This window comes from Haliaeetus leucocephalus, unplaced genomic scaffold (genome assembly GCF_000737465.1).
Source record: "Haliaeetus leucocephalus isolate CR32 unplaced genomic scaffold, Haliaeetus_leucocephalus-4.0 Scaffold450, whole genome shotgun sequence".
Classification (NCBI taxonomy): Eukaryota; Metazoa; Chordata; class Aves; order Accipitriformes; family Accipitridae; genus Haliaeetus; species Haliaeetus leucocephalus.
This window is the reverse complement of record NW_010972886.1, coordinates 11,037,071-11,055,835: the sequence shown is the minus strand read 5'-3', so window position 1 is coordinate 11,055,835 and position 18,765 is coordinate 11,037,071. Positions and strand designations below refer to the sequence as shown.

Sequence of the window (18,765 nt, the reverse complement as noted above, 5' to 3'; positions counted from 1 at the left end):
CCTTCTTTTGAGTTGCGAATTTCATTAAACAGAAATCTGGGAGGAAAAAAGTCATGTTTCCACTCTTCACAATACAAAAAATCAAGTTGCTACATATGCCTGGAAGAGGGAAATAGCATCCAAACTCCTACATTCTTCTGAGGCACATCAAACCTTTACTGCCTTTGAAATGCAATAGGATAAAGTAAAGATGAGTCATTGCAACTCAGTTCTTATTGTTTACAGTGTTATTTGCCATTAACATCAATGTTTCTTTTTGCTAACAATTTATCAATGGGATTTCCCCAAACATAAAACAAAGGGGGCTGGAATTTTGTTTTTTCCCCCCAGTATCTGTAATAGAAACAAGCATATATATCTCTCATTTTCCATGAAGAAATAGACACTTTACAAAATCCATGTCCCCTCTCTACTCCAAAACTCCTTACTTTCTGAAAGCAGACTTTTGAAGCACTTGTTTGAGTTCATTAAAGATGCAAGACTTTCCTTGTTCAACACTGCATTCTTCCTTTGTTAGAATAAGCTTACTCTGAAAGCTTCCTTCCAGGAATGTAAAATGAGATTGTTTTTCAGCAGCTGAGCTGTGTCACAGCCTCACTTCTAAACAGGTCTTCAGCTCATTGCTAAATGGGAAGATATTCTTGGGTGCTCCTGGAAGATAAAACATCCCAAACCTCCACTGCAGCACTCACTGGCTTGTTAGCCAGTCCTTTCCAGGCCAACACAATACACCTTTGTTCCCAGCTGTCCCAGCTGCTTTTTCATTTCCAGATTTTAAGGCTTTTATATTAAAATTATAATTATCTAAATTTCCTCCATGAGGGTTAGCCTCTCCCTTTTTGCCATTTCCCTACAGCTGCAGTGAACAGATACCCCAGCTGAATCTCCTGCTACACAAGAGGATTTGGCAACAGTGTTAAGTAGGACCAGCCTGAAGCTCAGGGACGGGTGCAGCAGTGTGTCTGACATTATTTTAGTCCTATAGAGTCCAATATTCTTTTTCTTAATATTACAGCAACCTAAGAAATTTGTCATGGAGTTCACTTTATGTATAAACATTGAACAAAATCAAAGGGTAACTATCAAATTATACTCAAGATTATGAAGTGGCTTAAATTAGTAAAGAATTCTCTTTTCACCACATGGCAATTCTTTGACAGAACAAAAACTCTGTAGCTCTCCTCATGGTTTAGGGCTGTAGTTGAGAAGACATGGAATTAAAATTAATTAAACAATAACCCCTTTATATACACACAGTGTTGTTGCCAGAAAGAAACAAAGATACCATATAAAAAATAACATTGTGCTGGGTAATACCTTGGTTTAGGTGTGTGGCCTCTGTAATCTGAATACCATTCACAGAACATTGTGCTCCATTCAGTGGTATTAGATTCACAGTACCATTGAGATTTTCAAAGATGCAATGCTCACTTTCCAAATCAAGGCCATGAAGAACTAAATACAAAGAAATGAAATAACACAATGAGTTTCTTAACAGCTAGTAAGATTAGCATACCGATATCAATTTATTAGGGACATATTGCACTACATATTTGAGAGTATCTTTGCTCTTTATTCTGTACAATGTTTTTTTCCTTCCTTCATCCATCCTGCACGCCTAAAATGTCAACGCTGTTTATCGTTTTGTTGTAGTGGAAAGAGAAGTGTGTTGAGTTGCTTGGGGTTTTTTGGTGTAATGTTATTTCCTCCTATGTTTTAGCACCAGATTAGTAAATGCTTCTTTCCTTCTGACAGCAACCAGGAAAGTAAAATTTACGTATTTGTACAGACAATTTTGACCAGTTTCTGGGAAATAACAAAAGATTCTTGACCTTAAAGCAACCATGTTTAAATCTGAAAATACAGGATATAATCTGTGATTGTAGACTAACAAGGATGGCTGAAATAAGGTTCTTATGTTCTATTATATTCAGGCCTTTTATCAATCAGTTATGCTACTTTCTGTCTCTTCTTCAGCTGATGTATGATTATCTCTACCTATATCGTTTAATACTACAAAGCAATGCAAGTTCACTAGTTTTATGAAATTTACATAGAAATTTTAATCCAGGCATCTTTTGACAAATACATACTAAACTAAGTTATTTGACTCTCAATCTCTCACCTGAGACTTAAAGGATGCAGTTTATTTAATGAAACTGCCTTCAGTCAACATATGTGGCAGGGCAGTCCAGGTCTGGCAGTTAGTTGCTTTCATAAGAAGTGAATAAGAAAATCAGTACAAGAATCCCACCTACTTTTTAGCAACTTCCAGAATTTTCTTCAACTCAAATCTAAAGTCCAAAGACTACTTTAGGTATAACAATATAAAAATACTGTCATTATACAAAGGTTAAGAGAATAACTATGCAGTAACTGTGACAGGTGCTGTATGAAAAAGGATGGGATTTTTTACACAATGCTGTTTCAAAAGAACCAAGAAATAAATTAGTAACAAGTTGTCCTGGTTTCAGCTGGGATGTAGTTAACTGTCTTCCTAGTAGCTGGTACAGTGCTATGTTTTGAGTTCAGTATGTGAAGAATGTTGATAACACTGATGTTTTCAGTTGTTGCTCAGTAGTGTTTAGACTATAGTCAAGGATTTTTTCAGCTTCTCATGCCCAGCCAGGGCACCTGACCCAAACTGGCCAACAGTGTATTCCATACCATGCAACGTCCCATCTAGTTTAGGAACTGGGAAGTGGGGGCGGGGAATCGCTACTCGGGGACTGGCTGGGTGTCGGTCGGCGGGTGGTGAGCAATTGCCCTGCGCATCATTTGTACCTTTCAATCCTTTTATTACTACTGTTGTCATTTTATTAGTGTTATCATTATCATTATTAGTTTCTTCTTTTCTGTTCTATTAAACTGTTCTTATCTCAACCCAGGAGTTTTACTTCTTTTCCTGATTTTCTCCCCCATCCAGTGGATGGGCGGGGAGCGAGTGAGCGGCTGCATGGTGCTTAGTTGCTGGCTGGGGTTAAACCGTGACACAAGTATATGGATATGAATAAATTTTAAGCCCACAAGCTATTCTAGAAGTCATGCTCCTTGAAGCAAATCCCATGTAATTCAGCTCTCAAATTTTCTAGAAGTTAAAATATGCAAGAACAGACAGACAACGAACTTAAAAAGGGAAAAAAAGTATGAAGCTTTGTTCACATAGCTGAAGAAATAATGTAAACCAAAGCCAAATTCCATACCAATATCCTGTTCTGTCACAGCATCTTCTCTGCCAACATATGTTTGGCCCTCCTAATAAACAGAGAAACACACATTATTTTCAGTTGAAATCTCCCTTCCTCCCTCACAAAGATATGTTATCCTTCCACTTTCTCAGAGTAACCTGAACAAAATATATGTTTAAACATACATGAAAAAAAAGCAGGTAGCATTTTCAGAATGCTTTCACAGTCGTTATTATACAATATTATTAGCAAATTCAAGTTTTAACTGTCCTGTGTAGAACCATCTTTGTAATTCTGAGGCAATTAATGTAGATTTGGATTTCAAGTCAACCTTTACAATAAGGTGAATGAAAAACAAATATCCATGCGTACAAATTTTAAACTTCTATCTCTGGTTAACCAGTTGACCCTCAGGATATACCTAAACAGTAAATTAACAGGTATTTTAATTGAATCAGTTGCAACCTCCTAAGAGCTTTTCTTACTCTAGCAGAGAAATGTAATGAGCTTTTCTTACTCTGGTGGATGAATGTAATGAGCACTACATTTAGACAGCAAATTAATATTACAGTTTGTCTACTGAAAAAAATCACAAGGTATATAAAGGCTATGAAAACACAGATGTGTATTTACCTTCAAGTGGTACAAGATGATACCAGTACTGAGTAGATCATCATCAATACCAATGAGATGAGGCAGTTCAGAATCTAACACCACACCTATCCCTTCTTTCCTCAGAGCCAAGGTTTGTTCCTGTAAGGGACAGAAATCTATTTATGAGGACATGCAAGAAGTACCGCTCTTCCTTCTCTTTCTAAACCAAGTTTAATGTAACTTATTCTCTGTAATATCACCCCCAAAAAAGCAGGCTTTTTCATTTTCTTTTTTTTTTTTTAATGGTTTTTTTTTTACGTTTTCAATGTGACTGTTTTATTTCCATTAAGCGTTCCAAGCTTGCTGTTCAGGAAATCTGTGAAGGTGTTATTTGAAAGAAACCAAACAAACAGGTGAATTATACCAGAGATAAGGAAGATCCATCAAGAGCATAACAAAGCAATGCTGTCTAAAAGCAAGCTACATACCACCTTGCATGAAGGTAAGGAGAACGTAAAACTCCTCAGAATTCAGTACAGCTAAGGAATAGAAAACTGAAAACTCTTTGACAATCCTTTAAATAAATTGAACCTTGCACAATAAAAACCCCAGACATCTGAAAACTCGGTAAGCCTAAGCAGTTAAAACATCATCCAATATAAGGGAAGCACTGACAACAGTAAATAAATGTAGGAAATATTTGCAGGATATAATTCCAATTTTTCAAAATTCCTTAGGGCTACATTGTACTGCCACCTGTAGGATGAAGCATCATTCAGCAAGACTATGAGCGGGACACTTCAACATTGGATAAAATATCATGTGATGTAGTACTGATCAGACAATCTATGCAACAAATAAGAAATTAATTATAGCTTTGAAATAAGTTTTAGTACTTCTGAAGATTATTTTTCAAGTTTAAACCAAATCCTATTGGCTTCTAGGCCTGGACAATAAAAGCAACAGAGGCTTTGAACATGTACACCCACCGCCTTTCAAAATGAATGTGTTTTTCTAAGTAAAACAGCTAAGCCCTTACGAGCCAAGGAAGACTGACAACCCAGGAAGGAGAGGCAATGTCAGCAAGTACCACTTCTGCGTATTAAGGCACACACATTTCTCCTGGTGCGAGTAAACATGGAAAGTAAGTTTTCTGACAGCATCGTGACTAGTCCTTTTCCAAGTCATCAATATGCCTAATCTGAAGCCAAACAAGACACTACACTGTTTGTAAGAAAAAATAACAGATTGATTGTTGTATGTATTTTTCCCTAGTACAGCAACCTGCAAATCTGAAGGAAGAAAACAGATGTAATATCTCATTTCCCTGTACCATACAAAAAGTCGTCAACATTGACACTGTTTAAAAAATTCTAAGTATGGATACACCTGGGCAAGGCGAGATGATACAATGTACAAAAGACACTCCAAAATAAAACCAGGGAAATCCCACTCTGGTCATCGATGAAATAAAAAGTTCGCCAGCATTCAGAAAGCAAGAAAGAAGCTGTGATTCATGTTGCCCTGCAGCTCTCTGACATTCAGACTGCATCCAGCTATTCCTTGATATTATAAAAGTGTCACCTCATAAAACCAAAAAATACAGCTTAAATCATTGTTCAAGTGAAAAAGTAATTTCAGTCAAAGATACCTATCACACAAAGTATTTACTGAGTGGCATCTACTATTATACATAATCTATAATGTTCCCCTATGACAAGGCTGAAGACTTAAAACACTGAGGACTGGTGGCCATTTACACAACTGCTGGCACCTTTGGCCCAATGGAACTGATAAAATATTAAAAGCTGAACATTTTTTCCCCAGCATAACAAAGCATTTGCCAACATCCCTGACTGAGGAAACAATAGTCATCTCAGGAGGCAAAGAAATTATCACTAGGTGAGAAAAATATCTCACAAATAATTAAGAATAAAGAAAAAAATGTTTCTTCATTTTCCAATCTTTAATACTTAACACATTTTTCACTATATTCAGAAATAAAGCATGAATAATTGTTATTTAAAATTGACACATCGCTTATTTTTTCAGATCTAAAATTAAAGAACACAAATTAATTGAGTTTCTAAACCCTTATTTTGTAAATGGCTACCATTCACACACAGAATGTATCCTGTTGATGGAACCATTATAATAAATGCAGTGGACAGAAGCTGTGATTAACTATGATTTTAATTTCTTCAATACTTGCTGTAAATTAGCTTTTATCTTCAGATACAATTTACTAAAAATCCTGAATCTTAATCAGGTATCTGGAGTAACTGCTAAACTTTAATCATTTGGCTTAAAATTTAATTCCAGATTCAAAAGCTTTCGGAAGAACGACTCCAAATGCCAAACTGTGCCTTTTTGCCCCAAACCAAAATCACAGACACCTCATGAACGATAGATCTTTACTACTTTCTCCCACAATGAAATAAAGAAGAGAAAAAGGCCAGAAAGAAGTAGCCAAATTACCCTTCTTTCATCCTTGATGGCATAGGAAGAATGTTTCTAAAGGAGGACAGACCTCTTTTGAAATAAATTGAAGGTATGTAAGCTATTATAAGGCAGAGAAATTATTAGGTTTGAGCCCCAATTTGATTCATTTTCATTTGTGCAACACAATTTTAAGCAGCAATAAATCCCTAAGTCAAATGACAAGAGCAGGAAAGGTCACTGTCCCTATTAGAAAATTACTAATTCAGAAAATGTGCAAAAACCTCAAGGTACAGTTTAAGAAATCTGAATGTACTGCACGTATCTTAGCTTGAATTATCCTTGAACAGAAAAGTGTACATGTACTCGCTCCATACTTAAGATGAGTTCATAAACTGTGGAATATAAAGAAAGCCAAGTATTATCCACAAAGGAGCACTCCAGTTAATATAAATGGCTACTGTGTGAGGAGAGAAAAAGGGGAGGAAAAAAAAATGGTTTTCTTCTTTAGGAGCTGCTAGATCAAATGGGCTCATTCAAAGAGTAGAAACTCAGAAAATAATTCTGAGTCAGTACATAAGAAAACACTTTCTTGAGTCAAAGTTAAAACAAGGGGATTATATTGTATATTTAAAGGACGGTCTCTCTGAATTCAGCTCTGACTCAGCAGTCAGAAATATCCTGATGTAGTAAATTCATTAACACTTCTGTGAGAGGTACAACAACTACTGTGAAATCTTATCCCTTGTGCACTGATGTAGCAGCCTTCTTACTCCAGCTACAGGAGGCATTGCGTCCGCCGGTTCTTGTCCTCCTGGCAGACTTCAACCACCCCAACATCTGTTGGAAAAGTAGCACGATGAGCTGTAGGCAATCCAGGAGACTCCTGGAGTGCATCAAAGATAAATTCTTAAGCCAGGTAAAAGATAGCCCTACCAGAGGGGATGTGATACTGGACCTGATGGTCACCAACGCAAGTAAACTAATCAGTGACATCAAGATTGGAGGCAGCCTGGGCTGCAGTGATCACACACTGGTGGAGTTCACAGTCCTGAGGGATATGGGTCAGGCAAAGAGTAAAGTCAGGACCCTGAATTTCAGGAAAGCAAACTTCCAGCTGTTCAAGGAGTTAGTCAATAGGACCCCCTGGGAAACTGCCCTCGGGGACAAGGGAGCAGAACAGAGCTGGCAGATCCAGATGTAAGAAATCAGGAAAGGTAGGCAAGAGACCAGCATGGATGAGTCTAGACTTGCTGGTCAAACTAAAACGCAAGAAGGAAGTGCACAGGTAGTGCAAGCAGGGACAGGTATCCTAGGAAGAGTATAGGGATGCTGCCCAGTTTTGTAGGAATGGGGTCAGGAAGGCCAAGGCGTGCCTAGAGCTGAACTTGGCAAGGTATGCAAAAAATAAGGAGGGCTTCTATAGGTATGTCAGCCAGAAAAGGAAGGTCAAAAGAAAGTGTACCACCCAATGAACATGACTGACAAACTGGTAACAACAGATGAGAAGGCAGCTGAGGTACTCAAAAACTTATTTTCCCTCAGTCTTCACTGGCAACCTCTCCTCCCACACCTCTCAAGTAGATGAACCACATGACAGGGACTGGGGGAACAAAGTCACTCCTACTGTAAGAAAAGATCAGGTTCATGACCACCTGGGGAACCTGAACATACATAAGTCCATGGGACCTGACAAGATGCGTCCCAGAATCCCAAGAGAACTGACTGATGTAGTTGCCAAGCTACTCTCCATGACATTTGAAAAGCCATGGCAGTCAGGTGAAGTCCCTGGTGACTGGAAAAAGGGAAACGTTGCACCCATTTTTAAAAAGGGTAGAGAGGAGGACCCTGGGAACTACCAACCTGTCAGCCCCACCTGTGTGCCTGTCAAGATCATGGAACAGATCCTCCTGAAAGTTATATTAAGGCACATGTAGGCCAGGACGGGGGTTCAAGACAGCCAGCATGGCTTCATCAAGGGCAAGTCTTGCCTGACCACCCTAGTGGGCTTTGATGATGAAGTGACTACATCAGTGGACAAGGGAAGAGCTGCAGATGTAGTCTATCTGGGCTTCTGTAAGGCTTTTGACACAGTCCCCCACAACATTCTTCTCTCTAAATTGGAGAGATATGGATTTGATGGGTGGACTGTTTGGTGGAAGAGAAATTAGTTGGATGGTCGCATCCAGAGGGTAGTGGTCAACAGCCCACTGTCCAGATGGAGATCGGAGACAAGTGGTGTCCCTCAGAGGTCTGTATTGGGACCAGTACTGTTCAATATCTTCATCAATGACATGGACAGCGGGATCAAGCGCACCCTCAGCAAGTCTGCAGATGACACCAAGCTGTGTGCTGCAGTTGACGCGCCTGAGTGTTGGGATGCCATCCAGAGGGACCTGGACAAGCTCGAGAAGTGGGCCCATGTGAACCTCATGAGGTTCAACAAGGCCAAGTGCAGGGTCCTGCCTCTGGGTCAGGGCAACCCCCGGTATCAATACAGGCTCAGGGGATGAAGGGATTGAGAGCAGCCCTGCTGAGAAGGGCTTGGGGGTACTGGTGGGTGAAAAGCTGGATGTGAGCCGACAATGTGCGCTCGCAGCCCGGAAGACCATTCGTATTCTGGGCCGCATCAAAAGAAGCGAGGCCTGCAAGTCGAGGGAGGCGATTCTGCCCCTCTACTCCACTCTGGTGAGACTCCACCTGGAGTACTGAATCCAGCTCTGGAGCCCTCGGTACAGGAAAGACGTGGACCTGTTGGAGCGGCTCCAGAGGAGGGCCACAAAAACGGTCAGGGGGATGGAACACCTCTCCTATGAAGAAAGCCTAAGAGAGTTACGGCTATTCAGCCTGGAGAAGAGAAGGCTCCAGGGAGACCTTAGTGCAGCCTTTCAATACCTAAAGGGGGCTCATAAGAAAACTGGGGACACACTTTTTAGCACGGCCTGTTGTGACAGGACAAGGGGTAATGGTTTTAAACTAAAAGAGGGTAGGTTTTGACTAGATATAAGGAAGAAATTTTTTACAATGAGGGTGGTGAAACACTGGCACAGGTTGCCCAGAGAAGTGGTAGATGCCCCATCCCTGGAAACATTCCAGGTCAGGTTGGACGGGGGTCTGAGCAACCTGATCTCGTTGAAGATGTCCCTGCTCATTGCAGGGGGGTTGGACGAGGTGACCTTTAAAGGTCCCTTCCAACCCAAACTATTCTATGATTCTATGATTAAGTTTGCTATATTAACTGATACAGACGCATCTCCAAGCTTGCAGCTAAGATACATTCCAGCAGTTTAGAAACAAAATGTTCATGTAAAGAACTTATTTGAGCCTAATACTTAGTTTTCACCACATACAACTGCCCATGATAAAGAACACCTTTATGATATATAGGATTTCTTTAAATGTATTTATATACATACAAACACACATGAAAATAGAATCACACAAGTTTACTTTTTAGCCAACAAGATATTGAATTAAATTTAAAAAAGAAAATGAGCCCAAAAGACATTTCTAACATTCCTTGACCAATCTACCAGTAGAGTGAAAACATATGCTGCTACTGGCCCAGCACATACTAAAGCATACACATAAGCAGCACACTGCCATTTTAATGAACAGAACCTCTTGGAGGAGTTTAATTTCTGTTACACTTTCAATGCAAAAACTTAATTCTTTTATTTAAATATTGAACAGTTAGCTGCTGGCACACAGTCCTGAGAATACACTGTGCAGACACTTTCAGTAAAACATAACATTACGCTGGCTAAGTAAATTGTCCAGATGTCTATATTTAAATTATGCAAAAATGTGTAATATCAAATTAAAGAAATTATGGGTGAAAATGTGCAACGGCATAAGTCTTTGCATTAATATTTAACCAGACTATACTAGAGCAGATTCTTACACTAACAGGTACTTTGGGTGCATTTCATTTCATTGAAAATATGCTATTATATCCTGAGTTCACGAAAATGTCTGAAGATACTCAGTGGCCCAGCACTAACATTAAGCCCTCTATAAAATACATAGATGTAAACTGTACACAAGGGAAGTGCTTAATTCTTAATTGGTTTTCCTCCAGTTACGTATTCAGTCCACTTTGTGTTCCCTTTAAATCACTATAAACAATTGTTTCATACCTACAGAAAAAAATATTCCATACTGCTCAGAATTCAAAGGCACCTAAAAATGTTCACTTCCAAACCCAGCAGATACATGGCATTAAAGAGGCTATGCAAACAGCAAGAATAAGAAATATGGATGAAGCAGCCTCAGCTGGTCACTCCATAATCAAGGTGGGTGAAAAACCCAGGACTTCATTCACTCAAGTCAGAAATTTATATATACTTCATCCCAGAATGGCAAAACATTAGATGACTTAATTTTACAGTTCCATTGCAGAAGTTTTGGACAAATCCAAAGCTGAGGGTTGTACTACTGAATTACAACAAAAAAGATATACCTATACCAGGCAAACCCAGTTCATGCATGTGTGCTCTAAGAGGTCTACACTGATTGCATTTCCAGAGTTAACCCTTTCAAAAAAGAGAAAATGAGGCATAACTGCAGGGCAGGACCATGATGAATGTGTACAAAACCTGAGCGGAGGAATTCCCAAACAAGCAGTGCTCACTTGCTGTCTCTTATGCAAGGGAGTAGAAAAGAGAATTATTCAGCAGGAGTTCAAAACCAAAAAGCAACCCCTTGTTAAACTGAAGGACACTGCAGACATCAATAATTTACACAGATGCAAAAAATGAACTCAAGAAATGGTGAGAAAAGAAAAGGAAGTACTTGTGGACAAAGGCATAGGGTATCCATCACCTGTGGTTCCATAACTCCAACAACTGCAGACACAGAAAGCATGGGAAGTTTTCTGGGGAAGGATTGCTATCTGCTTGCCCTGTGTTATGGTCCAAAATCGAGTACTGTTGAATAAACCCTACTTCACCTACAGGGGTATTTAATCTGAACCAGTGTAGTTTTTCTTTAACAAGGGCACAAAGGACAAGAAAATTTGAAGTTCGATTTAAAACCAGATTTCCTAGTGTCTTAAGGTATATTATCAGCAAATATACCTTACAAATTTGCGTTACCAATAAAAATCCTCAGTCCCTATTGACTGCTACTAATTTTTTAAAGTAAAAAATTCTTACAGCAATGAGTTCTTTAGATACTACACATAAAAATCAACATAAGAAAATATTTCTTATTCACATTTACTGCTTTCTTGTTACAATGAATTGCTTTGACACCCTAACTAAATTATCCAATAATCAGGAACTCAGATCAACAAAATATTATCTTATTATTGTATGCATCATCTGTGCATTCTACAGAAGTCTAATTTATCTTTAGAGTTACAAAATTTTCCAAATATGTCATTGGAATATGTAATGCTTTTATTATTCCTGTATTAACCTGCATACAGTGGTACATTCATGCATTCATCTACGTTAATCAAATACTCTTGTGAAATATGAAAGCTTTCAGTGCAAATGAAAAAATACTGGTTTTCATCATGTTTCCCCCTGCCGCCTTTTCCAACTGGGGAATTATTTTGCTTACTTATCTAAGACAGACGATCCTCCAGCATGCAGTTCCTTTCTAATGTAAGCTTTAAAAATGTTGTTTGCAAATATATTAAATTCCATATGGCATTAATAAACAATAACTGTCTTTCATGAAAACGCCTCTTTAACTTTGGTCTTGGACTTCAACTTGCACGCAATTCTGCATGACTCGTGTAATTGCTAAAGCCTCAAGTCTGATGCAAAACCCACAAAGCATTTCTATTGCATGTTCTTTGATGTTTGAGCAAATGCTTGCAAAACAGCAACCTGTTACTAAGTCAAAAGTCTACATAAGAGCTCTGAAAAAAGCCAGTCTTGTAAACTCAACTATGCAACAAGTTCACCACCCTTGTATAAAACAGCTGTAGACCATGGCCCAGTTCCATCTCCACATTATTTCTTTTCCCTTCTGAATACAAATTTTCTAACTGTTATTTTCCACTCAAAGCTTATTCCCATTGTTTGGGTGGTACAGTCCTAATGTTTGGAGAGATTTTTAATGGATTAAAAATAGCAGGATTTAAGAGGAATACACTGCAGACAGACTTCTGTTTGTTTCTATTTACAGAAATTATCTGAATAATTCTAGATATAATTCTTCTGAAAGAAAAGTACTACATAAACAGATGGATGACAACTATGAATTTTCAAATGCATTACATGATAATTATTATATTTATAAAGAAGACACAGCCAATGAAGTTGCACTCAATGTTAAGAGGCAAGCATACTAAAATTTTAGTAAAGTTGCCAGTAAGCCCTGCAAAACACAAGAAAGCTTACTTGATTAGTTCTGTAATTTAAACAAAATTTCAGGAATTTTACCTCTCCTTAAAACACCAGCAATGTTTCTCCTGCCTGAAGGGGAAGAGCTGAAAGTGACTTCCTATGTTGCGAAGTGCACTTCCCAAACACCATAATAAATCATTTTATAGATTACACTCAGGCTCTCATCTTACAAAATGTAAATTTTTTTCAAATATATGGTCTGAACTTAGTAATAGTTCATACTTGTGTATTTAGCATCACTATTGACATTCAGTTGAAATAATTATTTTCCTTCTCTAACATTTATTCATTGATATAGTCACTGACAGCAGTCATATCCAATCTCCTTATTGTGGTTATACCAGGCCAAACTCCAAGCATCCCCTTTCATATGAGCAGGCTCACCATACCCAGGCATTTAACACACCTCCTCTCAAGGTCATCTTCCTTGACCTTGATGACTTATATGCCACATTGCCAGTGTATATGCAATTTTGCCAGCACCATGTACAACGGCACCCCTATTTTCCACTCACTGCACAAAACATCTACCTGATCCTTCCAAGATTCATTTGTCTTTCATGCAGGCGTACTATCTCATGACAGTAAAGTCTCCCCTTCCATGGTGTACTAAGTTCTTATTAGTCCCAATGATTTTGCACTGCAAACTATTTACCATCAATCACCCTTTTATTATTCTAATCCTTAGAGTCATCCCATCCTCTGTGAGATGCTCTGCTAGACAAATTACATCTCCCAGCTTTAATATCAGCAAACTTCACCAGTTAACACACCTAAAGAAATCATTAAACATGATCAAGCCCAAAAATGAGCTCTAACGCCACATCCCAAAAAACCCACTACTACCAACCTCCCTCCCAGTACAACCGTTTCTATCACATACTCTGTACAACCATTTTTATTTTATTTAAATTCTAATCTCCACAATTCCCAAATAAAAAAATAGCTTCCTATGTGGTCCAGGGTCAAATGCTTTACCAGCATCCACAGAGATGAGAACCAGTCCTACAGCTGTTTCTAGCAGGGATCACTGATGGACAGAACCACATGCAGCACACACTGAGCAGAGAAACCAGGACCAGCTAGCTCTAGAAACAAATCACAGACTATAAACAACATTATATATACTAATTAGATAGGAAATGACTATTTAAAAAGCAACAGATTTACAGGAAAGAAGGTAGTTATGATTGTTCCAATTTTTGAAAGACATATGGCAGAAATAAATATACTAGTCTAAATAAGTCTTCACAAGAAAAGCATTCCTTAAAATTAAAGTCTCCTCACTAGTCCAAGAAATATAAGCCATTCAGGAGGCACTATTTGTCAAGGTTTTGAGTCCCTCCATAATTTACTTCAGTATAATGAACATAGGTCAGAGTAGCAGTTCTGAATTTAACATTTGCATTTACCTTTAAATGTTTAGTTCCACTACGTAGTATTTTAGCAGACTATTTTTCTTTCATTTCATTTTGAGAATGGAGTTTATAACGACTTTTCTGGTAATTGACAAAGGTGGAACCACCTTACTTTTTCCCCAGAAATAATGTGCTAGGTTTTACTAGGTCAGTGACAGCAAATACAAGTTGTCACTTACGTGAAGTTTTTAATGCAAATTAAAGGACTATTAAAAGGTCAGAAACCGCAAAAAATATATTCCTTTTGATCTCCAGGCAAACACTTGAGGATGCTACAAAAAGGCAGAATGAAGTGCCCTTTAAAAACTGTCCGTTTTTGTGTACCCAAAGTATAAAATAATTGGTGCTTTAAGCTGGCATAAAAGGCATTAGCAACTGGTTGTACATCATGAAGAGACTGGGATTGTTGATACTCTTCTTTTGTAAAGCTAGTAAACTCAGTTGGGGAAACTAAACTTTTCTTAGCAACTATACACATCTTCCCTTAATTCAGATTCCAGTGAAATAAACCCTATCTAAACACAAACTCAAATTCTATCATTAACAGTATACAAGATATACATATGTAAATATAAATACAAATAAAAACTGTATATATATACACAGTATATTGTCAATTGACTTGAATTCTCTAAATTGCAGCATTTACAGTAAAACGATTGAAAGCCAGGAAAAGAGACACAGGAAATGCCCATGCCTTTTAATTACATTTAATGAAATTACAGTTTGTTTCACAATTTTAACAATTAAATAAAAACGAACAAGTCATTGTCATTTGCAATAGTCCAATATAGTAATTTAAGTGATTTAAAGAACAGCATAAGGGGACGCCAAATGCTTGAACTGTAATTGTAATACAAGGACCTCAATTTTAATTAGAAACAGTAATGAATCATATGTATAGATGCCAAACTAGATCAAAGGGTCCATTAAAAAAAAAAAAGTAGGTCAAACAAAGAGGATAAACCCACAAAAAAAAGGAGAAAGGGCAAGATGACAAGAGTATAATTCCAAAAATATAGTCACAAGAAACAGGTATGATTTGTATCAAAGGGAATTGTCCTTTAAAAATTAAATAAAAACAACCTATACTGAGAAATCTATAATCTGGCATCAGTCCCTAACACCAAGGCCGAAAGAAATATCTCCAATAAAAAAAAAGAATACTTCAATAATATTTCATAGCCAAGACAGACATTCCAAATATTGACATAAGGGTAAAGTTCCCATCACATTTTTTATAAGTTCAGCTAAAATTGAATGGAAAAAATCAGAAGGGAGCAATCTCTTGCACTGTATGTAATATAGACTACAGTATATTATGGCATTCTTGGCAGAGTGCAGTTTTACCAGATTTGAGTATTTTTAAAATTTAGGGCCCATTTAGCCAATGAGAGTAAACTAGCACAGCTTTGCCAACTACTAACACAAAATAACACTTCCTTTAAAGATACAAATCTGCTGAATCTTTAGGGAGAAAATGCAAAGCAATCTACCCAAACCTCAAGAAGCAGTCACTGACCTTTGCACTTTGCTGACTGATCTGAACCCTAACTTAGATAGCTGTCATCTTTTTTGCATTCTCAGAAAACTCTCCAGTGGACTAGTTTTTGCTAGCTACTACAAAATAATAAAGAAGTCACGTTTACCAAAGGAGGTATGACGTTTGTTATATTTACATACTGTAAAAAATGAGGCAAGTTTTTCTTCTTCAGTGGCAAAGCTTTACGTTATTTTTATAACCTTGCTGAGATTTGAAAACATTAGTGCACACATGCTGCATATCATGGCAGCCTTGCCTCTCACCTGAATTCTCAGTAACTCTGGACAGGTACTACTGCACCTCAAAATTATAGATCCAGTGGAGGTAATTCATCCCGCTAGTAAACGAACTCAAAAGATTAATGCACTGATACGGAGTACAATGTAGCACTTTTCAATGACTTAGAATGACTGGCAAGTGAATATCACCAACCACAACAGAGGGAGGGCAAATCCACTCTTTCAATCCTAAACCTTTGAGGCAGCCAAGACACTAAGAGTTCGTATTTTCAGAAGTTAAATAAGACCTCATAATGGGTCTAATTTTAACTATTTCGATAAAAAGCAGACTAGGTGTTTGAAATATTCATTTAAATGTTTCATTAATATGAACTGTCAGGAGCCTGTTAAAAATATCTTTTAAAAGTGTCGCCAACCGGGACTATGTGACATTGAAGTCAGCTTGAATTTAACATGTACAATGTCCTTTCTTAATGAAAACCAGTTGACAGGTGGATTAAGACCAAAAAGATCACCGGTAAACAAAAGCTTATGACCTCAGAATACTATTTGTTGAGTTCAGGACAAACTTAGATATTGCTTTACCAAAAGCAATCTACCACATTAAACATTTAAATATGTTTTTTTAAAAATAGAGAAAACCCTCAGATTTCCTGTCTAAAGCAGTTTATACTTGGACAAAACTACAGAGATTTAAACATAAATATAACCAAATTCTCTCCCAGGCATATTTCAATTAAGTGTCTTAATGAGTGTCTTATATTCAGCTAATCATTAGGTCTTAAGAGACTGGCAACTTCAAAGGAAAATGACCAAAAGAAAATTCTTCAGGAAGAAACCCTCTCAGATTGTCCTGGGTTAGGGATACAATAAGATACAATTTCCTTGGGTTAAAGGAATCTTTAACCTTAAAATCCTCTTTTACCTTTCTGCTATGGTCCCTACATATGATGCTAACTCGGAAACCAAGCAAGGTCCATCAGACCACAGCCTCTCTCCCTCCACATCTCAGAACTTCATGTTGGATTTTGGAGCCATCTCTCCATTGACTGAAACCAGAGAAAGATATAATGAGAGACCACAAAGTGATCACATAATTAAAGACTGTGTAAATAGAGGTAAATGGCAGGGGGATGACTGTAATTCAGCTGGGCATTTTAAACATCTACATTTCAGCTGCCCAAAAGTGTGGCTTTATATTTGCCACATTATCAGTTGCATTTCTGAATGAAAAAGCTTTCTTTGCAAACATTAAGTTGGTATCTGTAACCAAAAAGCAAATGGATCTGTGCTTTCCTATAAGGTCCAATTAACAACTCAAATGAACACCAGAAAACTGAAACAATATGCTCCTCCTCTTTAATACAGATAATTCTTTGTTATGTGATAGTTACTCCGCCTGAGTATAAGACTTATTGTTTTCCCCAAAATTCAGAGTGTCCCTGCAGCATGTAGTCAGTAAATAATTGAATATTGCAGAGCAATTGCCGTATCAATATTCCAAACTCCAGTTTTCTCAGGGTTCCCATTAAAAAGCTGTCACCACAGAAGCTGCAGAAGCACTAATGACAGGTAGATCCCACTGGAGAAAAAAAAACAAACCCAAACAACTAAGGACATGTCATTCCTTCATGCAAAACATAATCCACAATTAGGTATCCTGATTTTTTTTTAAAAGCTTCTGGACAGCTTATCTTGTTCCTTAGAGAATCAAGCTTCCCATGATGACTAGGGTACAGGATTTTGAATTGTTTTCCTTGATCAGAAATTATTCTTCAAAACAAACATCCCCATATTCAACTGAAAAAACAGCAGAGGCTAGTCATTGCTTTTTCCAAAGATCCAAATAAGGTATTTTCTTGAGTCATGTCAGGACCCTTCCTGGCCTACCACCACCTTGTCAAACCCTTGTGCTGACCATGCCACTATCCAATCAAAATTAGAAGCCTGATACTGTAGCCTGAGCTCAGGAATGGAAAAGGAGGATGGTAAAAAGCTTCTAAGGGCAGGTAATAAACCAATTTCACTCCTTATGGCATCAGACTGCTTATTCATGTAATTAAGGTCTGAGCACCTTTGGACTGCTACAAAATATAAGAAGTTGAAACACCATTCTTTATGTTTTGAAATGTAACCCATCTCCAGAGTTGTTTCCTTATGCTGTGTGAACACAGCCACAAAATGAGCACACGAGTGGAAATGAAAAACAGTTGAAAACAATAATAAACTTCCAACCTTTGACAATCAAAGATTTGGAGAAGTGCTCATTAAGGAAGATACTTTTTAACAGAAGTGTGCCATACAGAAAATCCAAGAATTTAATGAAACACATTCAGAACAAATCCTTTAGCAACAGTTTGTCTAGATGCTGCAAATCAGACTTTTAAATAAATTAAATGTAAATATTTAACAAAAAGCTCTACAGAGTTGACATTTTGAAGATGATTAAGTCCTTAACTGGCCTATTGTGGATTAATTGGTCTTAATTACGTCTTTTGGATTTACCTAAGGGTAAAAAGTCCAGATGTAGAAATGCTGATATTCATGGATGAACTACTACTGATGTCAGAAGCTGCCCAAAATTGCAAATCTTTTGCTGAAAAAGTTCCTGCAAAACAATGAGACTTCTTTCATACAGAAGGATGTTGTGCTGCGGAAAAGAAAAAGTTAACTACCCCATAGCATTCTGTCTAAAGCCTGTGTTTTTAAGGTATTCTTACGGCAAAATCCAGCTGAAAACAAATGGGAATTAGGCATCTAAAACACCTTCAAGCACTAACCGGAGTTTCAGTACCTAAAATAGGGATAACCTGAAACACTAGCACATTACCCTCCAGCAAATAAAAATGAACCTGCTCTCTCTTTAACAAGACTCTGTTGGATGAGTCAATCACCACTGACAAGATTTTTTATTTCCTTCTGGGAAGACTGGAGTGGAAAGAGAAGGATATTAAGTTACATTTGATTGTTAGGGCTTAGTAT

The 18,765-nt window shown here is 37.6% G+C and overlaps 1 protein-coding gene across 2 annotated transcripts in view; it reads right to left on the bottom strand.

Annotated features, from left to right (window-relative positions):
• The window catches only part of KIF16B (kinesin family member 16B), a 148,346-nt gene that overhangs the window by 76,228 nt on the left and 53,353 nt on the right, over positions 1-18,765 (bottom strand). For both annotated transcript variants that reach the window (XM_010574790.1, XM_010574791.1), the window contains 3 exons: positions 3,822-3,941; positions 3,204-3,255; positions 1,318-1,455 (listed from right to left, as the gene is read on the bottom strand). In XM_010574790.1, coding sequence (XP_010573092.1) covers positions 1,318-1,455; positions 3,204-3,255; positions 3,822-3,941 — 310 coding nt within the window. The remainder of the gene's footprint in view (positions 1-1,317; positions 1,456-3,203; positions 3,256-3,821; positions 3,942-18,765) is intronic.